Source organism: Carcharodon carcharias, chromosome 1 (genome assembly GCF_017639515.1).
Source record: "Carcharodon carcharias isolate sCarCar2 chromosome 1, sCarCar2.pri, whole genome shotgun sequence".
In the NCBI taxonomy this organism is placed as follows: domain Eukaryota; kingdom Metazoa; phylum Chordata; class Chondrichthyes; order Lamniformes; family Lamnidae; genus Carcharodon; species Carcharodon carcharias.
In genome coordinates, this window is record NC_054467.1 from 80,436,823 (window position 1) to 80,459,010 (window position 22,188).

At 43.6% G+C, this 22,188-nt stretch overlaps 1 protein-coding gene across 1 annotated transcript in view; it reads left to right on the top strand.

Annotated features, from left to right (window-relative positions):
* LOC121273017 (annexin A10-like) overlaps positions 1 to 21,872 on the top strand; it is a 194,980-nt gene extending 173,108 nt beyond the window's left edge. Inside the window, exons 9-12 of the mRNA XM_041179992.1 lie at positions 3,042 to 3,137; positions 3,248 to 3,306; positions 20,277 to 20,399; positions 21,804 to 21,872. Of these exons, the coding sequence (XP_041035926.1) occupies positions 3,042 to 3,137; positions 3,248 to 3,306; positions 20,277 to 20,399; positions 21,804 to 21,872 (347 nt within the window). The remainder of the gene's footprint in view (positions 1 to 3,041; positions 3,138 to 3,247; positions 3,307 to 20,276; positions 20,400 to 21,803) is intronic.
* Positions 21,873 to 22,188: the final 316 nt, after the last annotated feature.

Genomic DNA, 22,188 nt, shown 5'->3' on the forward strand with positions numbered 1-22,188 from the left:
TTAGGTGCCGTAATATTTTTAGCCTGCAGAGTCTCAACCTGAGAGGAGTCTGCAAATCTGTATCTGTATTTTAATTATCTGATGAATTGTCCTTGCCTAAGTCAAATTTTACTTCTGTCCTTTGGTTTATAGCAAGATTGTTGAGAATGCAAAGTTGAAAAGATAAGATGATGCTATTGTCAGCTGTATTCTCAAAAGACCCAATTTTAACTTGGGATGGCAATCAGGTGAGCGGGAGTCAGGGTAATGGTGGTGGGTGTGGGGGGGGAGGGGTGGGCATGTCAACAAATCTTGCTGACCTCTGCTGCATGACATCTGGGCAATTTTAACTCCCAGGCCTCATCTGTGTGTTCACAATATGTTTCCCACTTTGCAGGAGACCACGGCTAAGGTTCCCTATACTCGGGCAAGTCAGGGTGACAGTACTTCAGGAGAGCCCACAAGGAAAGTAGAATAAAAGTTAGCTCTTTGGTTCTCTTCTGACTGGCTCCTCTCCCCATCATGTTGTGGCGGGAAAGCCACAACCGCTTCCCTACGCAGTACCATTGTTAAAATAGAAGTGGGCTCTCATTACAGCATCAGAGTCTGATCTGCATATTTAAAGAAAGACCATGCTGCTTTCTGGCGGTCAGCCTTACCACATGCTCAGAAGAGCAAGTTTGAATACTGTGGCCAAAGAGTGTGGCATTGGAGGTGGGCATTGTTTTGGCTGGGATGAATGGCCTGTTTCTGTGCCATATATCCATATCCTGTGTAAGTCCCTTGGATTGATTTTAATTGCCCATCTGTCTGGTTTCTGTCAAATGAGCAGATTTAAAATCAACTCAGAAAATACCTGAAATAGGATTTTGTCCCTCAAATTCTGTATATCACGGTGCAGTTGGAAAGATACGGAACATTGTTTCTCCACCCTGATATGGTTTAGGAAACTGAAATGAGGCCATTGTCTTCAAGTTGTATCCATTGTGCCATGAAACCAGAATTATAATGAAAAAAATGTCCAGTCACAGAAGACTCGGAGAAACAGCTTGTTTTGGTTGTCAGCTAGCAAGGCTCCAATGGATTCCTGAAGACCTCAATATGGCAAGCATGATGATGATTCTGCACAAAACACTGAAGACCATTTACATATTTATCAATTGAAACTAGTCTGATTTCTGAATGCAGCTAATTCTCTGAACAAGCAAATAATCGTACATATATACCAAGCTGGAATAATGAGAACATTGCAACTGAATTAGACTTCTGATTGTAGTTCTGTAGTTGCTAAATGGCTCTGAGGAACTATAAAGGGGACCATTTTCACACCATTCAAATTGCCAAGATTGATATCCAAGGCTGAACAGATGGCATTTGCAGGTGTATGGAAGTCCTTTGAAAATTAAGCATTCAGCCTTTTTGCCCTATTCCAGCTGACCTCCATTTTAACTACTCACTGCAATTAAGCGAAATAGGTGTCAACGTCATAATATGCAAACCTGGGTCCCATTGATAACTCAGGCCTGATTGAATGCATTGAAAGCAGTTCAGAGAAGATTTACCAGATGAATACCTGGAATGGGTGGGTTGTTTTATGAGGAAAGGTTGGAAAGGCTAGGCCTGTATCCACTGGAGTTTAGAAGACTAAGAGGTGACTTGATTGAAACACAGAAGATCCTGGGGGGATTGACAGGGTAGATATGGAGAGGGTGTTTCCTCTTGTGGGAGAACCTAGAGCTAAGGGTCACTGTTTTAAAAATATGGGATTGTCCATTTAAAATGGGGATGGGTTGAAATTTTCTCTCTCAGGGGGTCATGAGTCTTTTGGCACTCTCTTCCTGAAAAGGTGGTGGAAGCAGAGTCTTTGAATATTTTTAAGGCAGAGGTGGATAGATTCTTGATAAGCAAGGGGGTGAAAGGTTATCTGAGGTAGGGGGAATGCAGATTTGAGGTTACTATCAGATCAGCCATGATCTTATTAAATGGCAGAGCAGGCACGAGGGGCTGAATGACCTACTCCTGCTCCTTGTTCTTATGTATGTTCGTATGATCAGGGAAGTGGTCACAACCTCCCTGTAGGAAGAAGCAGGTCAACAGCTTTCAGGAGGATAAAGAGACCCTCAAATTAGACCTTTCCCAGGAGGAGAAGGAGTGCTCTCCAGGCCCCACAAATAAAGTCATGAGCTGTGGACTCCACCCAAAGGCAGAGTGGTAAGCTGCTGGTCTGGAATTCCAGCAGCTCCAGTAGCACCGGGGGTAAGCTGCATTCTTGGGGTTTTGGACAGAGTCAAGCAGAAAGCAAACAGGTGGGCAGAAGTCCCACTGCACCAATGCTTGCAACAACTCAGCACTAGACTATAATTTCTGGACATGTGTCAATAAAATAGATTTTGTAATAAATACTGTCAAATGTCTACAATGCATAATAAAATATATTGAAATACTGGTCAGATTGGTAAAATTTGGATATGAAGTAATTAAAATCTTAGTTAAGTTTGTGCATATTTATAGCTCATTTAATGAATCTGACAGTAAATTAAAAGGATTTGTGATCGATGATACTGACAGTGTAAAAAATAAGCAGGTACTAGCACCCCACACTAAATGTTTCTATTGCCATTTTACCCTATTATAAGGTGTGACCTTGTGCAATAAAATCTTAGATAAACTCAAAGCTTCTTGTTTACTTTTTCTATACAGTGTACTTTGTACTTTAAAAGATGGAGCACAGCCAGTAGGTTATGAACTTCAAATGCAGATACTATCTAGGAAAGATTTGCTTAAGAACCTGACATCAAAAATAAATTTCTTAAAATCAGATTTTTATGTGAGTGTAATGTTTCCTCTTCAATTATGTTTATTAATAACAATGATGACTTCATCCATGATGATTTTATCTAATTAGTGATCAGGTACTAGAAATGTGCTCAGTTATTTTTTCTGTGTTCCGTGTCATATTTTGCACTAAAGTCAACTGGCACACTGACCTTATTAAGCTACTGTAAGTTGATTATTAGAAAATTGCTGAAAAACTTCATAATTTTCCATAATCTTACTTGTAGCTTTTGAACAATTCCAACTCATGTCTGGCCAAGATATTGTACAAGCAATCTCCAACTGCTATGATGGATGTTTTCAGGAATTACTTGTTGCAGTTGGTAAGTGAATTAAGTTTACAAATTTGCATTTGTTAAATTTAAGTTACATCTTTAAAATTCTATTTTAAAGTTTTTATGTTGTTGCCAGAATTAATCTGTATCTTTTATAGTTCTTTGTGTTAGGGACAAAGCTTCCTATTTTGCATACAAGCTCTACACTGCGATATACGTAAGTAATTCATACCTTTCTAAATCACTTTTCTGGAATATTATAGATATTTTTAACACAAAATTGCTGCAATTCATTGGTGAATTTTATCTGAAATATTGAACACAGATATTTCCAGTAACATCACCATTTCCCACAGGGGACAGATAGATTCACACACAATGTCTAACTTGGAGAAGATATCACTATAAAAATTAAATGATATTATACTATTTTATCCTGAATTACTTCCTTTGTGCAAAACAAGGCCTTTGAATTGCTGACTGACTACGGTCTTAGAACATAAGCAATTCTTGGTTGTAGCCTATACATTACAGTCAAACTGAATACAGACATTCCACAGACACTAGTGTCCCCTACTGTTATCAAATCAGAATGCATCTTATGAAATTCAACACAGAAAAGTGAGGTGACACATTTTGGTAAGGCGAATGATACAAGCTAAATGATAAAGATTTTAAGGAAGTGAAGGAATAGAGAGGCCTGGGGTGTTTGTGTACCTGTGATGTTGGTAAAAAAGGTTGACAAATCAGTTAACAAAATGTGGTCCTGGGCTTTATAGAGACACAGGAAGGACAATGTCACAAAAAAGGAATGAAGCCAGATGGATCACCAGCATCGACCTAGGCACCAGAAACGACAACGGCAAACTCAGTCCTGTCGACCATACAAAGTCCTCCTTACTAAGATCTAAGGGCTTGTGCCAAAATTGGCAGAGCTGTCTCACAGACTAATCAAGCAACAGCCTGACATAGACATCTTCACAGAATCATATCTTACAGATAATGTCCCAGACACCATCATCATCCTTGGGAACTTCCTGGCCCACCGACAGGACAGACCTAGCAGAGGTGCCAGCACAGTGGTATACAGTTGGGAGAGAGTTTCCCTGGGAGTTCTCAACATCAGCTCCGGACCCCATGAAGTCTCATGGCATCAGGTCAAACATGGGCAAGGAAATCTCCTGCTGATTACCACATACCACCCTCCCTCAGCTGATGAATCAGTGCTCCTCCATGTTGAACACTACTTGGGGGGAGCACTGAAGTTGGCAAGGGCACAGAATGTACTCTGAGTGGTGGATTCCAATGTCCATCACTAAGAGCTGCTCGGTAGCACCACTACTGACCGAGCTGGCTGAGTCCTAAATGACATACTGCTAAACTGGGTCTGCATCAGGTGGTGAGGGAACCTACAAGAGGGAAAAACATGCTTGACCTCATCCTCACCCCTGCATGCCGCAGGTGCATCTGTCCAAGACAGTATTGGTAGGGGTGACCACCGCACAGTCCTTGTGGATACAAACTTGCGCCTTCACATTGAGGATACCCTTATCGTGTTGTGTGGCACTACCACCGTGCTAAATGGGATAGAGTTTGATCTAGCAACTCAAGACTGGGCATTCAAGAGGTGCTGTGGGCCATCAGCAGCAGCAGAGTTGTACTCAAACAAAATCTGTAACCTCATGGCCTGGCATATCTCCCACAATATCATTACCATCAAGCCAGGAGATCAACCCTGGTTCAAGGCATACCAGGCAGCACCAGGCATACCTAAAAATGAGGTGTCAACCCTGGTGATGCTATAACACAGGACTACTTGCATGCCAAACAGTATAAGCAGCAAGTGATAGACAGAGCTAAGTGATCCCACAACCATCAGGTCAGATCTAAGCCCTACAGTCCTGCCGCATCCAGTCGTGATTACTGGTGGACAATTAAATGACTCATTGGAGGAACAGGCTCCACAAATATCCCCATCCTCAATGATGGAAGAGCCCAGCACATCAGTGCAACAGACAAGGCTGAAGCATTTGCTACAATCTCCTGCCAGAAGTGCCGAGTGGATGATCAATCTCGACCTCCTCTAGAGGTCCCTAGCTTCACAGATGCCAGTCTTCAGCCAATTCGATTCACTCCAAGTGATATCAAGAAATGGCTAAAGGCGCTAGATACTACAAAGGCTATGGGCCCTGACAATATTCTGGCAATAGCACTGAAGATTTGTGCTCCAGAACTTGACATGCCCCTAGCCAAGCTGTTCCAATACAGCTACAGCACTGGCATCTACCCACTTACGTGGAAAATTGCCCAGGTTTGTCCTGTACACAAAAAGCAGGACAAATCCAACCCAGCCAATTTACACCCCACCAGTCTACTCTCGATCATCAGTAAAGTAATGGAAGGGGTCATCAACAGTGCTACCAAGTGGCACTTGCTTATCAATAACCTGCTCACTTACTCCCAGTTTGGGTTCCGCCAGGGCCACTCAGCTCCTGACCTCATTACAGCCTTGGTTCAAACATGGACAAAAGAGCATTCAGCCCAAGGTGAGGTGAGAGAGACTGCCCTTGACAACAAGGCCGCATTTGAGCGCATGTGGCATTAAGGGGCCCTAGCGAAACTGGAGTCAACGGGAATCAAGAGGAAAACTCTCTGCTGGTTGGAGTCATAACTAGAACAAAGGAAGGTGGTCGGTGGATGTTGGAGGTCAATCATCTCAGTTCCAGGACAACACTGCAGGAGTTCCACCAGGTAGTGTCCTTGGCTCAAACATCTTCAGCTGCTTCATCAGTGAACTTCCTTCCATCATAAGGTCAGAAGTGGGGAATTTGCTGATGTTTGCAAAATGTTCAGCACCATTCGCGACTCCTCAGATACCAAAGCAATCCATGTCCAAATGCAGCAAGACCTGGACAATATCCAGGCTTGGGCTGACAAGTGGCAAGTAACATTCACACCACACAAATGACAGGCACTGACCATTTCCAACAAGAAATAATATAACCCATCACCCCATGGCATTCAATGGCATTACCTTCACTGAATCCCCCACTATCTTGGGGAGTTACCATTGACCAGAAACCACATTGCTGTGGGTCTGGAGTCACATGTAGGCCAGACCAAGTGAGGGTGGCAGGTTTTCTTTCTTAAAGGACAGTAGTGAACCTGATGGGTTTTTTTTTAAACAACAATCAATGATAGTTTCATGGTCATCATTACTGAGACTAGCTTTCAATTCCAAACTTATTAATTAATTGAATTTAAATTCCACCAGTTGCCGAGGTGGGATTTGAACCCATACCCACAGAGGGTTTGCTTGGGCATCTGGATTACTAGTCTAGTGATAGCACCGTCTCCCCACAACTTCTAGTGCTAGCTGCACCAGAGCACAACTTGTTGAGGGCTTTAGCGCATGAGCACGGAGCATTTGTTGCAAGTATGCAGGGTAGGCAGATCATGATGTCAATCAGTACGTAACAATGATTTGACACCAGTGATGCCATTTTGGAACTCAATGCTCCAACTATTGCTCTCCCTTAAATGCACACAGATGAGCATTCATTCTGCAGCAGGACATAACCCCTCTGCATCCTCCAGCATTAACTATAGGGATCATTAGCAACTGTCAGCTTACTTGCTGAGTGATTTCTGCTGGCTCTAGCTGCAATTGTAGCAGTGTTTGGTGGGTTTTCTAAATTAGTTAAAGTTGCTGAAGTCTACAGGGAGTGGTGTGGCACATGCTGGAAGACTTTGTCCTGCCTTCAAGGTTTCTTCACAAACCACTTTCAGTAGTAGACATCCCTCTTGATCAACAGCATGATAGGGAGAATCAGTAGGTGTGACACAGAGAAGGAAAAGATGCTCAAAGAGGGAGGAGGAGAAGGGCAATCAGCAGGAGGCCATGTCTGCGCAAGGTGTTCAGGGAGCAGTTCTGCCACTTGAACTTCGGTAGAAAACAAGTGTAGAAAATTGCTTCATTAAAGACATCCTCACTGAAATCTGACACCCACTGTGGCCACAACTGCAGCCTCAGGTCAGGGTGAGAACAGCATTGTCAGTGACCGAAGGCAACTGTGGCTACAAATGTTTAAGCGCCTGGCTACTTCCAGGCTGAATTAAGCAATATTTTTGCCATCCACTGTTGCATAAGGGAGGTCACTGAAGCCTTGCATTCCAAGGGAGCTGGATAAATTTCAGTCTCTCATGCCAGAGACATGGAGGTAGAGCAAAGGCACTGTTTCACGTGGGTTTCAGGCTTTGCAGTGGTGTGATCCCATTCATAATCCCATTTCACTTCCTCAATGTCAGCTGGTGTGCAACCAGTGCATTATGCAGATCACTGTCTGTTATCCTGGCAATAGTTATGTTGCCTTGATTTTATGCCAGTCTAGTGTACCATTAGCATTTGAACCAGAGGGTGCCTACTGGGAGTAAAAGCTTTCCTTTGACAACATGGGTCGTGACTCTGGTGCACAACCCATGCACACATGGGCACATGCATGTAATGAAAGTCATGCTACGACATGAAATGTGATCAGGTAGAGCATTGAGGTGCATAAACAGTGCTTTCACTATCTGGATTTCCCTGGAGAAGCCCTGCAGTGCTTGGCAGAGCATATCTCAAGACTCATGGTGGCTTGCTGCAGGTTGCAGACCTCACCATCACGAGGACATAAGCATCACCTAATGAACGGATGAAGAGGAAGAGTTGAAAATATAAAGGAGGAGGATGAGATGGAGGAAGAGGAAGGGAGAAGCAATCAAAGCAGTCCCTTTCTGGCCAAACTGTCTGTGATTAACTCACCTGACTGTGATATCAATAAACATGACCCCACTTCCCTATTCACCAGCAGTCCCACACCTTACAGTCCTTCTGTCACTGACCATTATAGCATCTTCTTGGTTACAATGGAAAAATAAAAGTCATGACAAACAAACATTCCAAACAAAATTTGTAAATTGAACTATGCCATATTGCATACAAAGTCAACTAACCACTCTTGTACATTCCCTTGGTGCCGTCTTCTATGTGCCTTCATCTGTCCAAGTGCTCCTACACAATGCTGCCCCAATGGCTGCTGCATGACTGGTAGAAGGCTGCTGACTTTCACTGGGGCAGCAGTCCATGCTTGCCGGGTAGCAAACTGCACTTGCATAACTTAAGTTTGAACTTCCACTACAGCATCCAAATGTTGGGTGGCTTCTGCTTGTGCTGCAGTGGAAGCTGAGACATTAGCCATCAAGTAATGCACCATGGTTGGGTCCACAAGTTTAGTAATGGAATTGGTCACCACTTCCACATTAGAAAGGATGGACTTCAAGCTCTGTGCAAAGCCCTAAGCCAAGTTTCTGCCAGATTCTTTCATAATCCTTTGCATTAATCACAGATTTTCTAGTAAACCTGCCAATTCACCAAGCATTTCATTATTAACATCCATCAACCTTTTTCTATAGGCTGCCCTATCTAAGTCCGGATCTGCCTCTATTGTAGCAGGACTTGTGTGCGATCTTTCCTTCTCTCCAGCTACTGCACCAAGACAATTAAAAGGCCTATTAAGGTCATTAAGTTATCAATTGTTGTTAATTTTTCATTGTCCGCTCAACCAACCTGTCAAAGGCAGGCGAAAAGGCCAATTGGCCTTTGCATTTTTTTTGGAAACCTCGTCCTGAGTTTCCAAAAGCAAATACAAATAAAATAAAAGCTTTAATTTTTAATTAAAAACATGTTCCTGCTCATGTGACAGACTCACATGAGGGGACATGTTTTATTACATTTTCCTATTGTTTAATAATTTTTTCTATATATTCTTCATCTCCCTGAGGCAGATCTGTGTCTCAGTGAGATTATTCAGCGCTCTCTCACACACATGCATGAAGTTTGCGGTAGGCCTGCTCTAACTTGTCCCCCTGCCCACACAGGCAGCACTCAGCGCTACTGCTCACGTATCACGCTGGCCCACCAGCATGAAATCACAGTGTGTTAATCACGGGCGGGGGTCAGCTTCCCGAGCGCCCCTGCCGATCCCGCACACCAAGGGCAAAATTCTGCCCATTGTCTTTATTAAGTTTGTCTGGTGCGCCTTCTGACCCCCTGTGGATAGCTGGCATCTCTCCTTCTCTCCAACTACTGCACCAAGCCCTCCAGTGCAGTGTCAGAAAATCTTGAAGCTCCCTCTCTGCCAGAACAAAATACATTTTTGAAATGACTTCCAGCACCTGCTCCTTCACCCTCATCTCACCCCTTCACCCCATCAACCTTATCCATTTTCCACTTTAAGGACAGACCACAAGCCCTATTACAACAGTTGGAAGCCTCTGAATATAAATCTCTCCATAACGCTCCCCAAGTAAATTAACTAGCTCTTCAAACCAGCTGTGTAAACAGTCAAGCATTTGTGAAATGTTTAGCTTAATTGTACTGCAGCCAAGAGCCCATAACTCTCCCCAAGTTAAAAAAAAACTGACTTCAGAACTGCTATCTCAACAGATGTCTAGATTGAATACATAAAAGCAGTGGAAAAAGCTTAAACAATTAGACATGTCATACCAGGCTACCTTTTTAATACTGTGAAATGTACCCTACCAATTTATCCATTTCATGAACTTCTTTAATTCATCTTAAGATTTTTCTGTACAGCATTGATCTTTTATCTGACAGCTTGCCAGTTGGCAGAAGTGACAAGCTGGCAAACACATTGTTTAATGAGTAAAACAAAAATAAAAATACTTGGAAAAACTCAGCAGGTCTGGTAGCATCTGCAGAGAGGAACACAGTTAACGTTTCGAGTCCGTATGACTCTTCACAGTTCTGTTGAAGAGTCATACGGACTCGAAACGTTAACTGTGTTCCTCTCTGCAGATGCTACCAGACCTGCTGAGTTTTTCCAGGTATTTTTATTTTTGTTTTGGATTTCCAGCATCCGCAGTGTTTTGCTTTTATCTTTTTGTTTAATGAGTAGTTAGATCTTCCAACCACAGCACAGTCATGATTCACTTTAATGAACATATAGGTACAATTCACACTGCATGATGAACCATAAAGGAGGATTTTACTTATATTTTAAACACTTCCCACCTCCAATCCATGGATCACGCCTCCATACAGCTGGTGTAAAACCTGACATCTGCTAAAGTCTGGGCACCTCCCTGAAACTTAAAAACCTTACTGGAGACAGGCCTTCAATGAAGCCACAACGCTGTTGTCACAATTGCCCCCTGAATAGGAGTAAGTCTATGCCGAGCCCGCTCCCTCCCCCTCCCCCACTCTTGTGAAAATGAACGAAGATGGAAATGGACGCAGGATTTTCGGGCGCGCGGCTCAGTGGCGGATTTTTTCCAGTCTCGTCTCTGTCCAGATCAGGACGGTGAAAATCCTGCCCCAGGACAAAAGGGAAAAAGAGCACTGACACCGGGATAAGAGGGGCAGGAGGATTGGCACTGGTTTAAAAGCAATTTCCTCCAATCCCCTCCTCCCCCAATTCCCACAATTTTTGTAGCCTCAGCCAGCATCGAAGCCAATTGTTCTTAGCTGCCTCTGGGGTTGCAGCTCACCAGTCATAAGCAACAGAGGCCGGTAGACCAATTTCCCATGGTTCTGCCACCAGATTCTTCAGCACCTGCAGTTTGCGCAGCACCAGGATCACGTCCCGATGAAGCCCTGGAGTGCTATGTTGAGTTTTGCTTTCTCTTACGGTAGAAATTACATAGGGTTATTGGAGGGAATTTGGAGGAAGTCTACCAAACTGATCCCTGAATTTTGGCAACAGAGTTATGTGAAAATTTGGGATGTAACTCGGGAAGGGATGAGGACAGAACTTTCTGGGCGTGAGAAATGAGATCCTGGGAAGTTCTGTTGGTCACAGGATTTAAGAATGAGAGAAAATAGTTTAAAGTGTCAAAAGAAAAAATATTTTTGGGCAACATTTTCTTTCAGTGAAAGGGCGATAGAAAGGGCTAACACAACATGAGGGTCTTGGAACAGAAAACCATGGTAGGACTTGGGGGGAAAAAAACTGGATGAATTCTATTAGGAAACATTCAATCAGAACTGAAGTTGTACACGTTGCCTATACTTTTAACCCTTCCATTAGCCTCCTTACCTAATTCTACAGCCCTACATACCCTTTGTAAGTTTATAAAGAATATTTTGATAAATTCAGCCCTTAATTTAATTTAGCTGTGCATGGCCGATTTATTGGATCCCAAATTAATCCTTTAAACTCTTTTAGTTCAACAGAGATGTTAGATCTGCTCCTTTTTCCTACTTTAGTCAGGAGCTGCATCTTCCTCGCCTGCATTGCCTTTTACTGGTCTTTTTCTACCTGCACTTGCATCTTTCAAAAAACTGTCCTCTGCTATCGCTTGCAATTTTTTCACAGTCATGCCCCTAATTCATTATCATGAAAACTTATTGTTATTCATACTTGTAGCATAAACTTATAACAATTCTCTTCCATAATTTCGAACCATGTGTCTGTAACTATTAGATTTGGTGAGAAATAAATGCCATAGAATTCTTCTAATTCCTTACTAGTGTAGCAGTAAAGTAAGATGTGAAAGTAAGAACACAGACTGTTAACCCAGTATATCACCTTTAGATCCAGAGTATCACAGAATCTTTACAGTGCAGGAGGAGAACATTTGGCCTATTGAGCCTGCACTGGCTCTCTGAAAGTGCATTCTACCTAGTCCCACTCCCCTGCCTTATGCCCATAATTTTGCATATTATTTATTTTCCGGTAGCAATCCAATTCCCTTTTGAATACCTCGATCGAACCTGCCTCCACCACCCTTTCAGGAAGTTCGTTCCAGACTCCAACCACCCTCTGGGTGAAAACATTTTTCCTCACATTACATTTTGCCAATTATTTTGAACCTGTGCCTTCTTATTCATCATGCTCTCTTGGGGGGAACGGTTTCTCACTATTTACCCGGTCCATCCCCCTCAGGATGTTGAATACCTCTATCAAGTCTCCTTTCAAGGTAAAGAGTCCCAACCTCTCCAATCTATCCTCATAGCTACAGTTCTTTATCCCTGGAATCTTTCTTGTGAATCTCCCCTGTACTTTCTCCAATGTCTTCACATCCTTCCTCAGTGTCCAGAACTGGACACTGTACTCCAGATTAGGGCTAACTAGTATCTTATACAAGTTCACCATGACTTCCTTACTCTTGTACTCAATGCCCCTATTAATAAAGCCTACTATATGCTTTATTAACTGCTCTCTCAACATGCCCTGCCATCTTCAATGACCTATGTATACGTACACCGAAGTCCCTCTGTTCCTGCACTTCCTTTAGAGTCTCTCTCTTTATTTTATATTGTCTCACCATATTCTTCCTGCCAAAATGGATCACCTCACACATCTCTGCATTGAACTTCATCTGCCATTTGTCTGCCCAATCCACCAACAGGAGCATCATCAAGACTATCATCATCACAGTTGACAACGTTTCCAATCTTCGTATCATCTACAAATTTTGAAATCACATAGTCTAGGTCGTTAATATATATCAGGAAGAGCAAGGGTCCCAACACTGACCTCTGGAGAACTCCACCACAAACCTTCCTCCAACCTGAAAAGCAACCTTTTATCGCTACTTCCAGTTTTTTGTCACTTGGCCAGTTTATTATCCAAGCTTTTAGCTCTGAAGAAGAGTCGTAAAGACTCAAAATATTAACTTTTTTTTCTCCACAGATGCTGTTAGACCTGCTGAGTTTTTCCAGCATTTTCTGCTTTTGTTTCTTATCCAAGTGTCTACTTTCCTTTTTATTCCATGACCTAGAATTTTGCTCAATTCTGTTGTTCGGCACTGTATCAAATGTCTCTTGAAAATCAATATGCACCACATCAACAGAGTTTTCCTTATCAACTTTCTCTGTTACCTCCTCAAAAAACTCCACCAGGTTAGATAAACGTGATTTTCCCTTAATGAATCCATGCTGGCTTTCCTTAATTATCCTGCACTTGTCAAAGTGACTATTGATTTTATCCCGAACAATAGTTTCCAGAAGTTTCCCTGCCACTGAGATCAAACTGACTGCTCTGTAGTTGCCAGCTTTATCCTTGCACCCCCTTTTCAACAAGGGTGTAACATTCGCAATTCTCCAGTCCTCTGGCACCTCCCATGTGTCTAAGGAAGACTTGAAGCTTATCACTAGTGTTTTTGCAATTTCCACTCTCACTTCTCTCAGTACCCTTGGATGCATCTCATCTGGTCATAGTCCCTTATCTATTTTAAGCAAAGATAGCCTTTCCAACACTTCCTCCTTCTCAATTGTAAATTGTAAATAGTGTACCAGTTTCCGCCTCTCTCACCTCGACCTGGGTAGCATTGTCTTCCTTTGTAAAGGCAGATGCAAAGTATTCATTATATACCTTCACTATTTCTCCAGCCTCCACATGCAAGCCCGCTTTTTTGTCCCTGATTGGCCCTACTCTTTCTTTTATCACCCTTTTATTATTTAGCTGCTTATAGAAGACATTGCGGTTATCTTTTATGTTAGCTGCCAGCCTCTTTTCATGCTCTGTCCTTGCTTTTCTTATTAGTTTCTTCACTTCCCCTCTGATCCTTCTATATTCAGCCTGATTCTCCAATGTATTTTCTACCCGATATCTGTTGTACATGTACTTCTTCCTTTCCATCTTCACCTCTATCTCTCTCGTCACACAGGGCACTATGGATTTATTTGTCCTACCTTTCCCCTTCAAGGGAATATACCTTGATATTGCCTGCAATAACTTTTCTTTAAAGGTGGCCCATTGTTCAGCCACCGTCCTTTCTGCCAACATTTGATCTAAATTACTTGACTCAGATGCATTCTCATCCTATCGAAGTTGGCTTTTCCCCAGTTAATTATCCCTGCTCTGAATTGTGGCCTGTCATTTTCCATGACTACCCTAAACCCTATGATACAATGATCACTGTTCCCTAGAGGCTGTCCCACTGATATTTGATCTATTTGGGCTAACTCATTCCCCAGAACCAGGTCCAAAAGTGCACATCTTCTCATGGGATCAAAAACACACTGCTACAGAAAATTATCTTGAACACATTCCAGGAACTCTCACCCCTCTTGTCCCTTTACACTATTCCTATCCCAGTCTATATTTGGATAACTGAAGTCCCCCATTATGATTACTCTATAATTCTTGCACCTCTCTGTAATTTCTTTGCAAATTTGTTTCTCTACATCCCTTTGTGGTCTATATACTACAACGATATTGTATCTTTTTCATTCCTTGCCTCTAGCCAGAGAGTTTCCATCCTTGACCCCATGGAACATCCTCTCTCTCCAGTACTATAATGCCATCTTTAATCAATATTGCCACTCCATCCCCCACCACCCCCCCACCAACCCCTCCACCTTTCTACTTTTCCTGTCTCTCCTAAACACCTTGTACCCAGGAATATTTAACACCCAGTCCTGTTCTTCTTTGAGCCAGGTCTCTGTTATAGCAATAATACCATAATTCCAATTGTCAACCTGTGCCTGCAGTTCACCAATCTCATTAATCACACCCGCGCATTCACATACATGCATATTAGCCCGGATTTATTTTTTTTTACTTTCCCCCTTATTCTGACCCCATCTAATGACTTACTATCGAACTCTCCAAGTATTCTATCAACCTTGATACTACTCTCTGATATATCCTTGTTGTCAGTTGTTACTTCACTATTTCCCAATGCCAGTTTTTCTCCTCTCCACTCTGAATTGCCTCTTACATTCCCATCCTCCTGCCAATCTAGTTTAAACCTTCCCCAACAGTACTAGCAAACCTCCCCGTGAGGACATTAGTCCCAGTCCTGTTAAGATGTAACCTGTCCTCCTTGTATAGGTCTTACCTGCCCCAGAACCAATCCCAATGCCTCAGAAATCTAAAGCCCTCCCTTCTACTCCATTTCTCCAGCCACTTGTTGAACTGTTCAATCCTTCTATTCTTATGCTCACTAGCACATGGCACTGGGAGTAATCCTGTGGTCACTGTTCCTGAGGTCCTGCTTTTTAATTCAGAACAGAGTAGAACAAGAAAGAAGAGGAACAAAGGCACAAAAGCCAAATTCAGAAGGTCATCAAGTTACAAATTGCAACTGGAAAATATGTTACAATGAAGAATCTTATGATTCATAGAACTATAGAAAAGTTACAACACAGAAAGAGGCCATTCAGCCCACTGTGTCTGCATCAGCCAAAAAATAAAAAACTAGCCATCCATTCTAAGTCCACCTTCCACTACCTGGTCCATAGTCTTCAGGTGCAGATCCAGGTACCTTTTAAATGAGTTGAGGGTTTCTGCCTCCACCACCAAACTAGGTAATAAATTCCAGATGCCTACCACCCTCTGGGTGAAGAGGTTTTTCCTCATGTCCTCTCTAATCATCCTACCAGTCACCTGACAATAGACCTCCCCATTAGGGGAAACAGGTCTTTCCTGCCTATTCTAGCTAAGCCCCTCATAATCTTGTACACCTCAATTAAGTCACCCTTCAGCCTCCTCTATTGTCCGCTGCACTCCCTAGATTGCAAGGCACAATGGAGGAGTCCATCTGTCTTCAGGCTGAGGTGATAGTACCGGCATTGCAACGCACCGAGGTCAACATTGGCAAGATGGTGGCCACCACGGAGACCTTGGTCCAGGACATCACTCCATCACTGATGCCATAGTTGGCCTCCAACAGTGTGTACATGAGAGGGGTGCTGGGCAACTTGATGTCACTCCAGGTACCCCTTCCACTCACGGAGTCAGCCAGGAGCCCTCGGGGGCTTATAGGGAGGAGGATCAGCAAGTGCACGCTCCGGGGCCATCCACCCAGGTGACTCTGGGAGTGACCAGCCCATCTGACTCTCCTCTCCCTGTGACCTCCGCAGATCCAGCTTCACAGGCCGAGGAGTGTGCCACTGCCACACAGCAGGCTCCTGAAAGCAGGCCGGGGCCCTCCAAGTCTCGGCCCTCCAGAGGACTTCGGCCAAAGTCATCACAGACAGGGCATTACAGTCAGCAGGCTGCCTCTACCCCTGCTGTGGATGTCTGGAGAGCACCAAGACGTAGCGGCAGGGTTAGGAAGGTTAAGTAAAAGTAGTTGCACAGCCTGGCCATGGGTGTTGACCACTTGTACATACTATTCACTGTTGTCAACAAACTCCTAAGAATGTCTCCCTGCCTATGGCTCCTTGTCCTAATGAGCAGTATTCTTGTCACTCAGATGTGAAACCTTTCTGCACAAGGTAAAAGGCAGGAGTCTCAGTCCAGGGCCTCTTCCCTGTGCTCTGTGCAGCCTTCAGACCACAGTAATGGTCCAGCATCACATTCCCTGGAACTTGGCGGTGCTGGTCATTGCTGTCAGAATGTAGAGGGCAGGCGCCATAGAGTTCTCACATTTTCTCTGTGTGCTCTCAATACCTTTAAGGTGGGGCTGGTCCCCATCACACCAGCATCTGCAACCAGTGATACTATGCACCAGCTCCTGAAGGGCTTAGGTGCTGAAGGTGGACACAGCATCAGATACGACTAAAGTTTCATGGCTGTGTCTCTGAAATGGCCCTAATCATGGAGCACAAGTGAGCTGCTCTCGGCCAGACAGGAGTCAGCCATTCTCAGAGACCATGTGAAGATCTATGGATTGCCTTCACTGCATGTTGTCATCATCCTCCTGTGATTGAGCCACCATTAGGGTCTCCACTGCATCTCCATGACAGGAATATTCTCACAGTCAAACGTTCATAAATGCAATGTTAGGATCTACAGGGACATCTCACTACATGTCGTCATCATCCTCCACAAATCTGGTAACTATGAGGGCCTCCCGAATGCACCTCCTTCATCTAGCCAGAGCGAGAGCCTCATCTCCATCATCGTCACCACCGAAGACACCCTCACCCTCATCCCCATCGATGTCCTCCTCATCAGAGGAGACTTGCAGGTCCTCCATTTCCTCTTCAGCCAACTCCTCACCCTGTTGCACATTAGGTTGTAAAGGGCGCAGCAGACATCAACAATGTATGACACCCTCTGCGGACTGTATTGCAGGGCTCTAGCTGACCCCTTAATGCTTCCTGGTGAGTGCTGATCACCCCTTGGATGGCCAGAGATGAGTGTGCTGCATGGCTGCCCTGTTAACCTTTGACATCCTCAACATCCCAATGGTCTGCTCCACAAAGTTGCGAGCTGCTGCATGAGCCTCATTATAGTGCCGCTCCGCTGCAGTCTGAGGCCGCCACATGGGTATCATCAGCCATGGCCTCTGCGGGTAGCCCTTGTCCCCAAGGAACCAACCTTGCAGCCTCTGAGGACCCTGGAAGACCGCAGGAATCTGTGAGCAACTCGGGATGTAGGCATTGTGCACACTCCCTGGAAACCATGTGCATATCTGCAGGATGCTTTTCTGGTGGTCGTATACCAGCTGCACATTCAGTGAGTGGAAGCTCTTGCTGTTGATGATGTCCACCGAGTGTAGCGATGGAGACCTGAGGGTCACATGAGTGTAGTCAATCGCACCGTGCACCTGTGGGAATCCCGAGATCAGGGCGAATCCAATGGCCCTTGAATCCTGGCTGTCCTGGTCCCGGGTGAAATGCACAAAGTTGTGTGCCATGGAGAAGATGGCATTCGTGACCTCATGGATGCATAGTGGGTGGCGGATTGTGAAATCCCACATAGGTCACCTGTGGAGCTTTGAAAGGAGCCACTGGCATAGAAATTGAGTGCCGCAGTCACTTTCACAGCCACTGGCCTTCCATGTCCCCTTGGTGCCAAGTCCTGCAGTAAGTGGCAGATGTGAGCCACCAGGTCCCCTAGACATGCGCAGTCATTGGCAACACTGGGTCTCAGTCATCTGCAGGAATGGCAGGCGGCTTCTTTAGATCCTGGGTGTCGCTGGGCGCCAACCACCCATGGCTTACTGTCGCTCCTGGGCAGCATGTGCAGAAGCCCCTGCTGCCCCTTCTTCATGAGGTTGCTGCTCCTGCCCTTTGCACAGCCAGGAGCCTCAGTTGCTCTCTCCTCCGTCGTCTATGGTCACTGTAGGCCATCAGGCATACAGCTAGGTCACCAGGATCCATTATCCTGATGTGGTCCTCCTGAAGCATGAGAGAGAAACATGATTATCATGGCTGTACTTAGTACCTTTCCTGGCCTCGTAATGCTTCCCGGAGAGTGCTGATCACCCTTTGGATGGCCAGAGATGAGTGCGCTGCATGGCTGCCCTGTTAACCTGTGACATGGGGGACACTGGTCCAAACCAAGATGCTGAGATTGCCTAACCCCAATCATATCACTGTGGCTGCACTTGATCTGTCTTAGTTGCAGAGACATGGTCAGTTTATACAGGTGTCTCTAATGCCTGGCCATTACCCTCGCTTACCCTTCCCCCACACCCCGAATGCATGTCGCCAGGGCAGCACTTGACCCCCCACCCCTCAGCAGTTGCCTCCGAGGCTGGGCAGCACTTGCCCCCGGACACCCCACCCCTCAGCAGTTGCCTCCAGGGCCAGGCATCAGTTTCCCCCACCCCTGAGGCCTGTAAACAACAGGCGAGCTGTGGAGAACGCAGCTGCTCACTCACTTCAGTTCCCCCAAAGTGAAGGCCGCCAAGTGCACTTTGCCTGTGTGCTGTTGTGAAACACGTCAGCATGCTTTCCTGCAGACGTGGATGGATGTTACAACAGGGTTCCAAGAGCCTGGCAGGATGGCCTTTTAATTATATGCTAATGTATTACAATTAGTTCCCCGCCGACCGATGGCGGGAAATGCAGCCCGCCATCAGCAAGCTGAGCGGCAGATCGGGACCTGTCTTCACACCGTCGTGAAGTGGGTCCCGCCATACTTTCCGCACACAACTCCTATCATGCCCGCCACCAGTGGGCTCGGAAAATTCGCCCCATTATGTTTCTAAACTTTGAGTTTACTATTTTGTACCCAAGTCCTCAAATTCAGCAATGACAGTCGACATTAAGTAAGCTGCCTACGGCTATCCTATTTTTGACTTTCATGGACTTATTTGTTGGGATAGATCTCCTTGACTTTGTATAATAAAGCGTAAAAGGTGTGATAATGAGATGGCAGCACATTTGACATCTCGTGATTTTTATTTCCATTGACTCAACCAGGATGACAGTACATTTAAAATTTACCAGTAACCTTTTCAATTGCTGGATTTTAATAAATAAGTGTAAACATCATAAAAGTATAGGAATGATCAACGCCATCCCTCTTAAGTTGATTTATGATTTATTTTTAATTTATGCATGCACATCTGAATTATGTAGTGGCACCAGAACCTAATCCACAATTGAGAAGGAAAGCCTATGGCCAGAATTTTTACCTCATCAGGCAGGTGCGCGCCCGACCTGAATGAGCATAAAATGATGCATGATATTTCGGTCAGAGGCTTACAATTAACAGGCCTATTAAGGCCATTAAAGTACCAATTAAATGTAATTTTTTGCTGCCCGTCCAATCTTACAGTTGTCAGGCAGTCGAAAAGGTCAAGCGGCCCTTGCACTTTTTAGGAAACCTCATCCATGGGCAGGATGAGATTTCCAGCAGCAATTAAAAATAAAGTAAAAATTTTTAACTTTTCATTAATATCATGTCCCTGCTCATTATATTCTTTATTTTTGATTTTTTATATCATTAGCTCCTTGAGGCAGCTCTGTGCTTCAGGGAGCTTTTCCTGCGCGTACCTGTGCGAACTTGCGCACTCGCCCTCCTCCCTCCACCCCAACACAGGCAGCACTGAGCACTGCAGAGCGTGTTTCACGCTGAGCAGGCCTTAATTGGCCCGCCAGCATGAAATCGCCATCGCGGGCGGCTGTCAGCTTCCCAACCGCTCCCGCTCACCCCCACCAAGCCCGCCCAACGAGGACAAAATTCTGCCCATAATGTTCCAACACTGAGATATCCTGGAACGCTGCTAGTCGGTTATGTGTTTGCAAGATGCCAAGAAGTCCTCCTTGTGAATGCTGCTGCCTGCTAAAAGCACAGGATCACAAAATCATCCCTCCTTTGTATTCTTAATGTCATTTTTCTTACTTTGTATTTTCCAAGAAATTCAACTTGGCTATTTAGGAATAACTATACAGTTTTACAGTATAACTGTCTAATGAAACAAGCTAGTACCATTTCTGTGGAAATGTTTTGCAAAAGTGCATAACATAACCCAGATTTTTATAACTTTACTTAGGATTTTGGCTTTCACAACAGAACAGTTATAAGGATCCTGATTTCAAGAAGTGAACTGGATCTGATGAATATCAAAAGAAATTACAAGGAGCGATATGGAAATTCCCTAAGCCAAGATATCAGGGTATGCCTTGTCCATCCTTTACTTTATATACACACACTTGGATACCCAGCAATTACCTAATGGTCTGATTTGCTGCATTATTAATTGTAGGTCAGGCACAATCAGCCTGTTCGAATTTGAATAGCAATAATAGGCTATAAATCAAACAAGAAAATTTCTCTTAAACCTAATTTTCATATCACAATGTTTTCTTTCTCATGCTAAAATAGTTACTACATCAGAAAAATACTTTTCATTGGTCTCTCAAGAACTTAAAAATATATCATAGTCAATGAATTACATTTGAGGTATAGAAACTATTGTTATGTAGGCAAACATGTTAACCAATTTGTGAACTGCATAGTCCAACACATAATAGAGAATAGTCAGGAAATTCAGTTTTTGGTGATGTTTGCTGAGGAATTAATGTTATCTAGAAGGATAACCATTGAATGGTGCCATAGAATACCTTGCATCCAACTAAACAAGCAAACAGGGCCTCAGTTTGAAGTAATGGGTAAATACACCAAACGATGTGGGACAAGCCCAGGAAAGTCCTATGTTTGCTCTACAATCTATGCTGAGCTAGATGATCTCTTCCAGGAAGCTCTTGAGGAGGAGGCTTCAACTTCCTCTCTTGGGTCTAAAGGAGCTCTGTTGCTCCACCCAGCCTCACTAGGAAAGGGAGAAAAAGAAAATCCATTTACTTTATAGGGTCTCTTCTGGCTCTTCCAGGTTGATCCGACAGAGAAGTCACAAGAGCTTCCCATGCAGGTTTCCAGTTAAAATTGTAGAGGGGGCCCAGGTGACATCCTCAGAGCCTGATGAATGTATTTAAAAAAGGAGAATGTAAGCTTTTGGCAGATTTCCCACTTGACTGCTCAGAAGACCAGATTAAGGTTGGAGCCTGCATTAAAACAGTAGGATTTGTGAAGGTAAACCCCATGAGGCATTCTAATTGCCCTCCCACACGATTTTCATCAGGCAAGATTAAAAATAGCACTAAATTATTTTCAATTTTATTAATACCTTTAGGGGCTGCTTTCAAAAATAGGGTGAAGCTAGATTTTGATTTTTTTCTAATTTTATAGTCACATTCAACTTGTAAACTTGATTGATTTAAATATAGATGGAAAGTTTTAAAGAAAAATGACTAAGAAGGGCTAATGTGATAGACTGTTCCTGCCTGACACTTATTTTCTTTTTATATCTATTATGTGCACATAATATTAAATAAAGCCTTGAAATATGCTGCACAAATATTAACACATTTGTGTAAAATTCTTTTGTCCTCTAATTCAGACGCTTAACTTTGTTATTTTAATTGGTCTTCTGGCTTCATTACTAGATAGAAGAATTTGAATGCACACATTAACTGTGATTTAAACTGAAGATTTAAGACGGTGTTATTTTGATGTCTTGCAGCAATATGCATCTGGACATTATGAAGCAGCTCTCTTGGCAATTTGTACTGGCGATGCTGAAGATTATTAAATGAAGAAAGATTCATGACTACTTGTAAATCAAGAAAAGAAATTCTGAAGTGTCACAAAACCCAAGCCTACTTCAGTATTTGATGTAGATTGAAGAGTCAAATTATTGTCTTCGAAAGTTACAGTAAACTGCACATTTAGTGTTAACTACATTAACTGCACAGTTACAGTAAACTGCTGATCAGTTTTTATAGATAAACCTTTCGTTAATCTACAGAGCATCTGTGAAGAGAAAAATACTCCAGTACATTTTACAAATAATACATGAAAAATATAATTGCTTACTTTAATTATTTAAATAAAAATTATTCTTACAT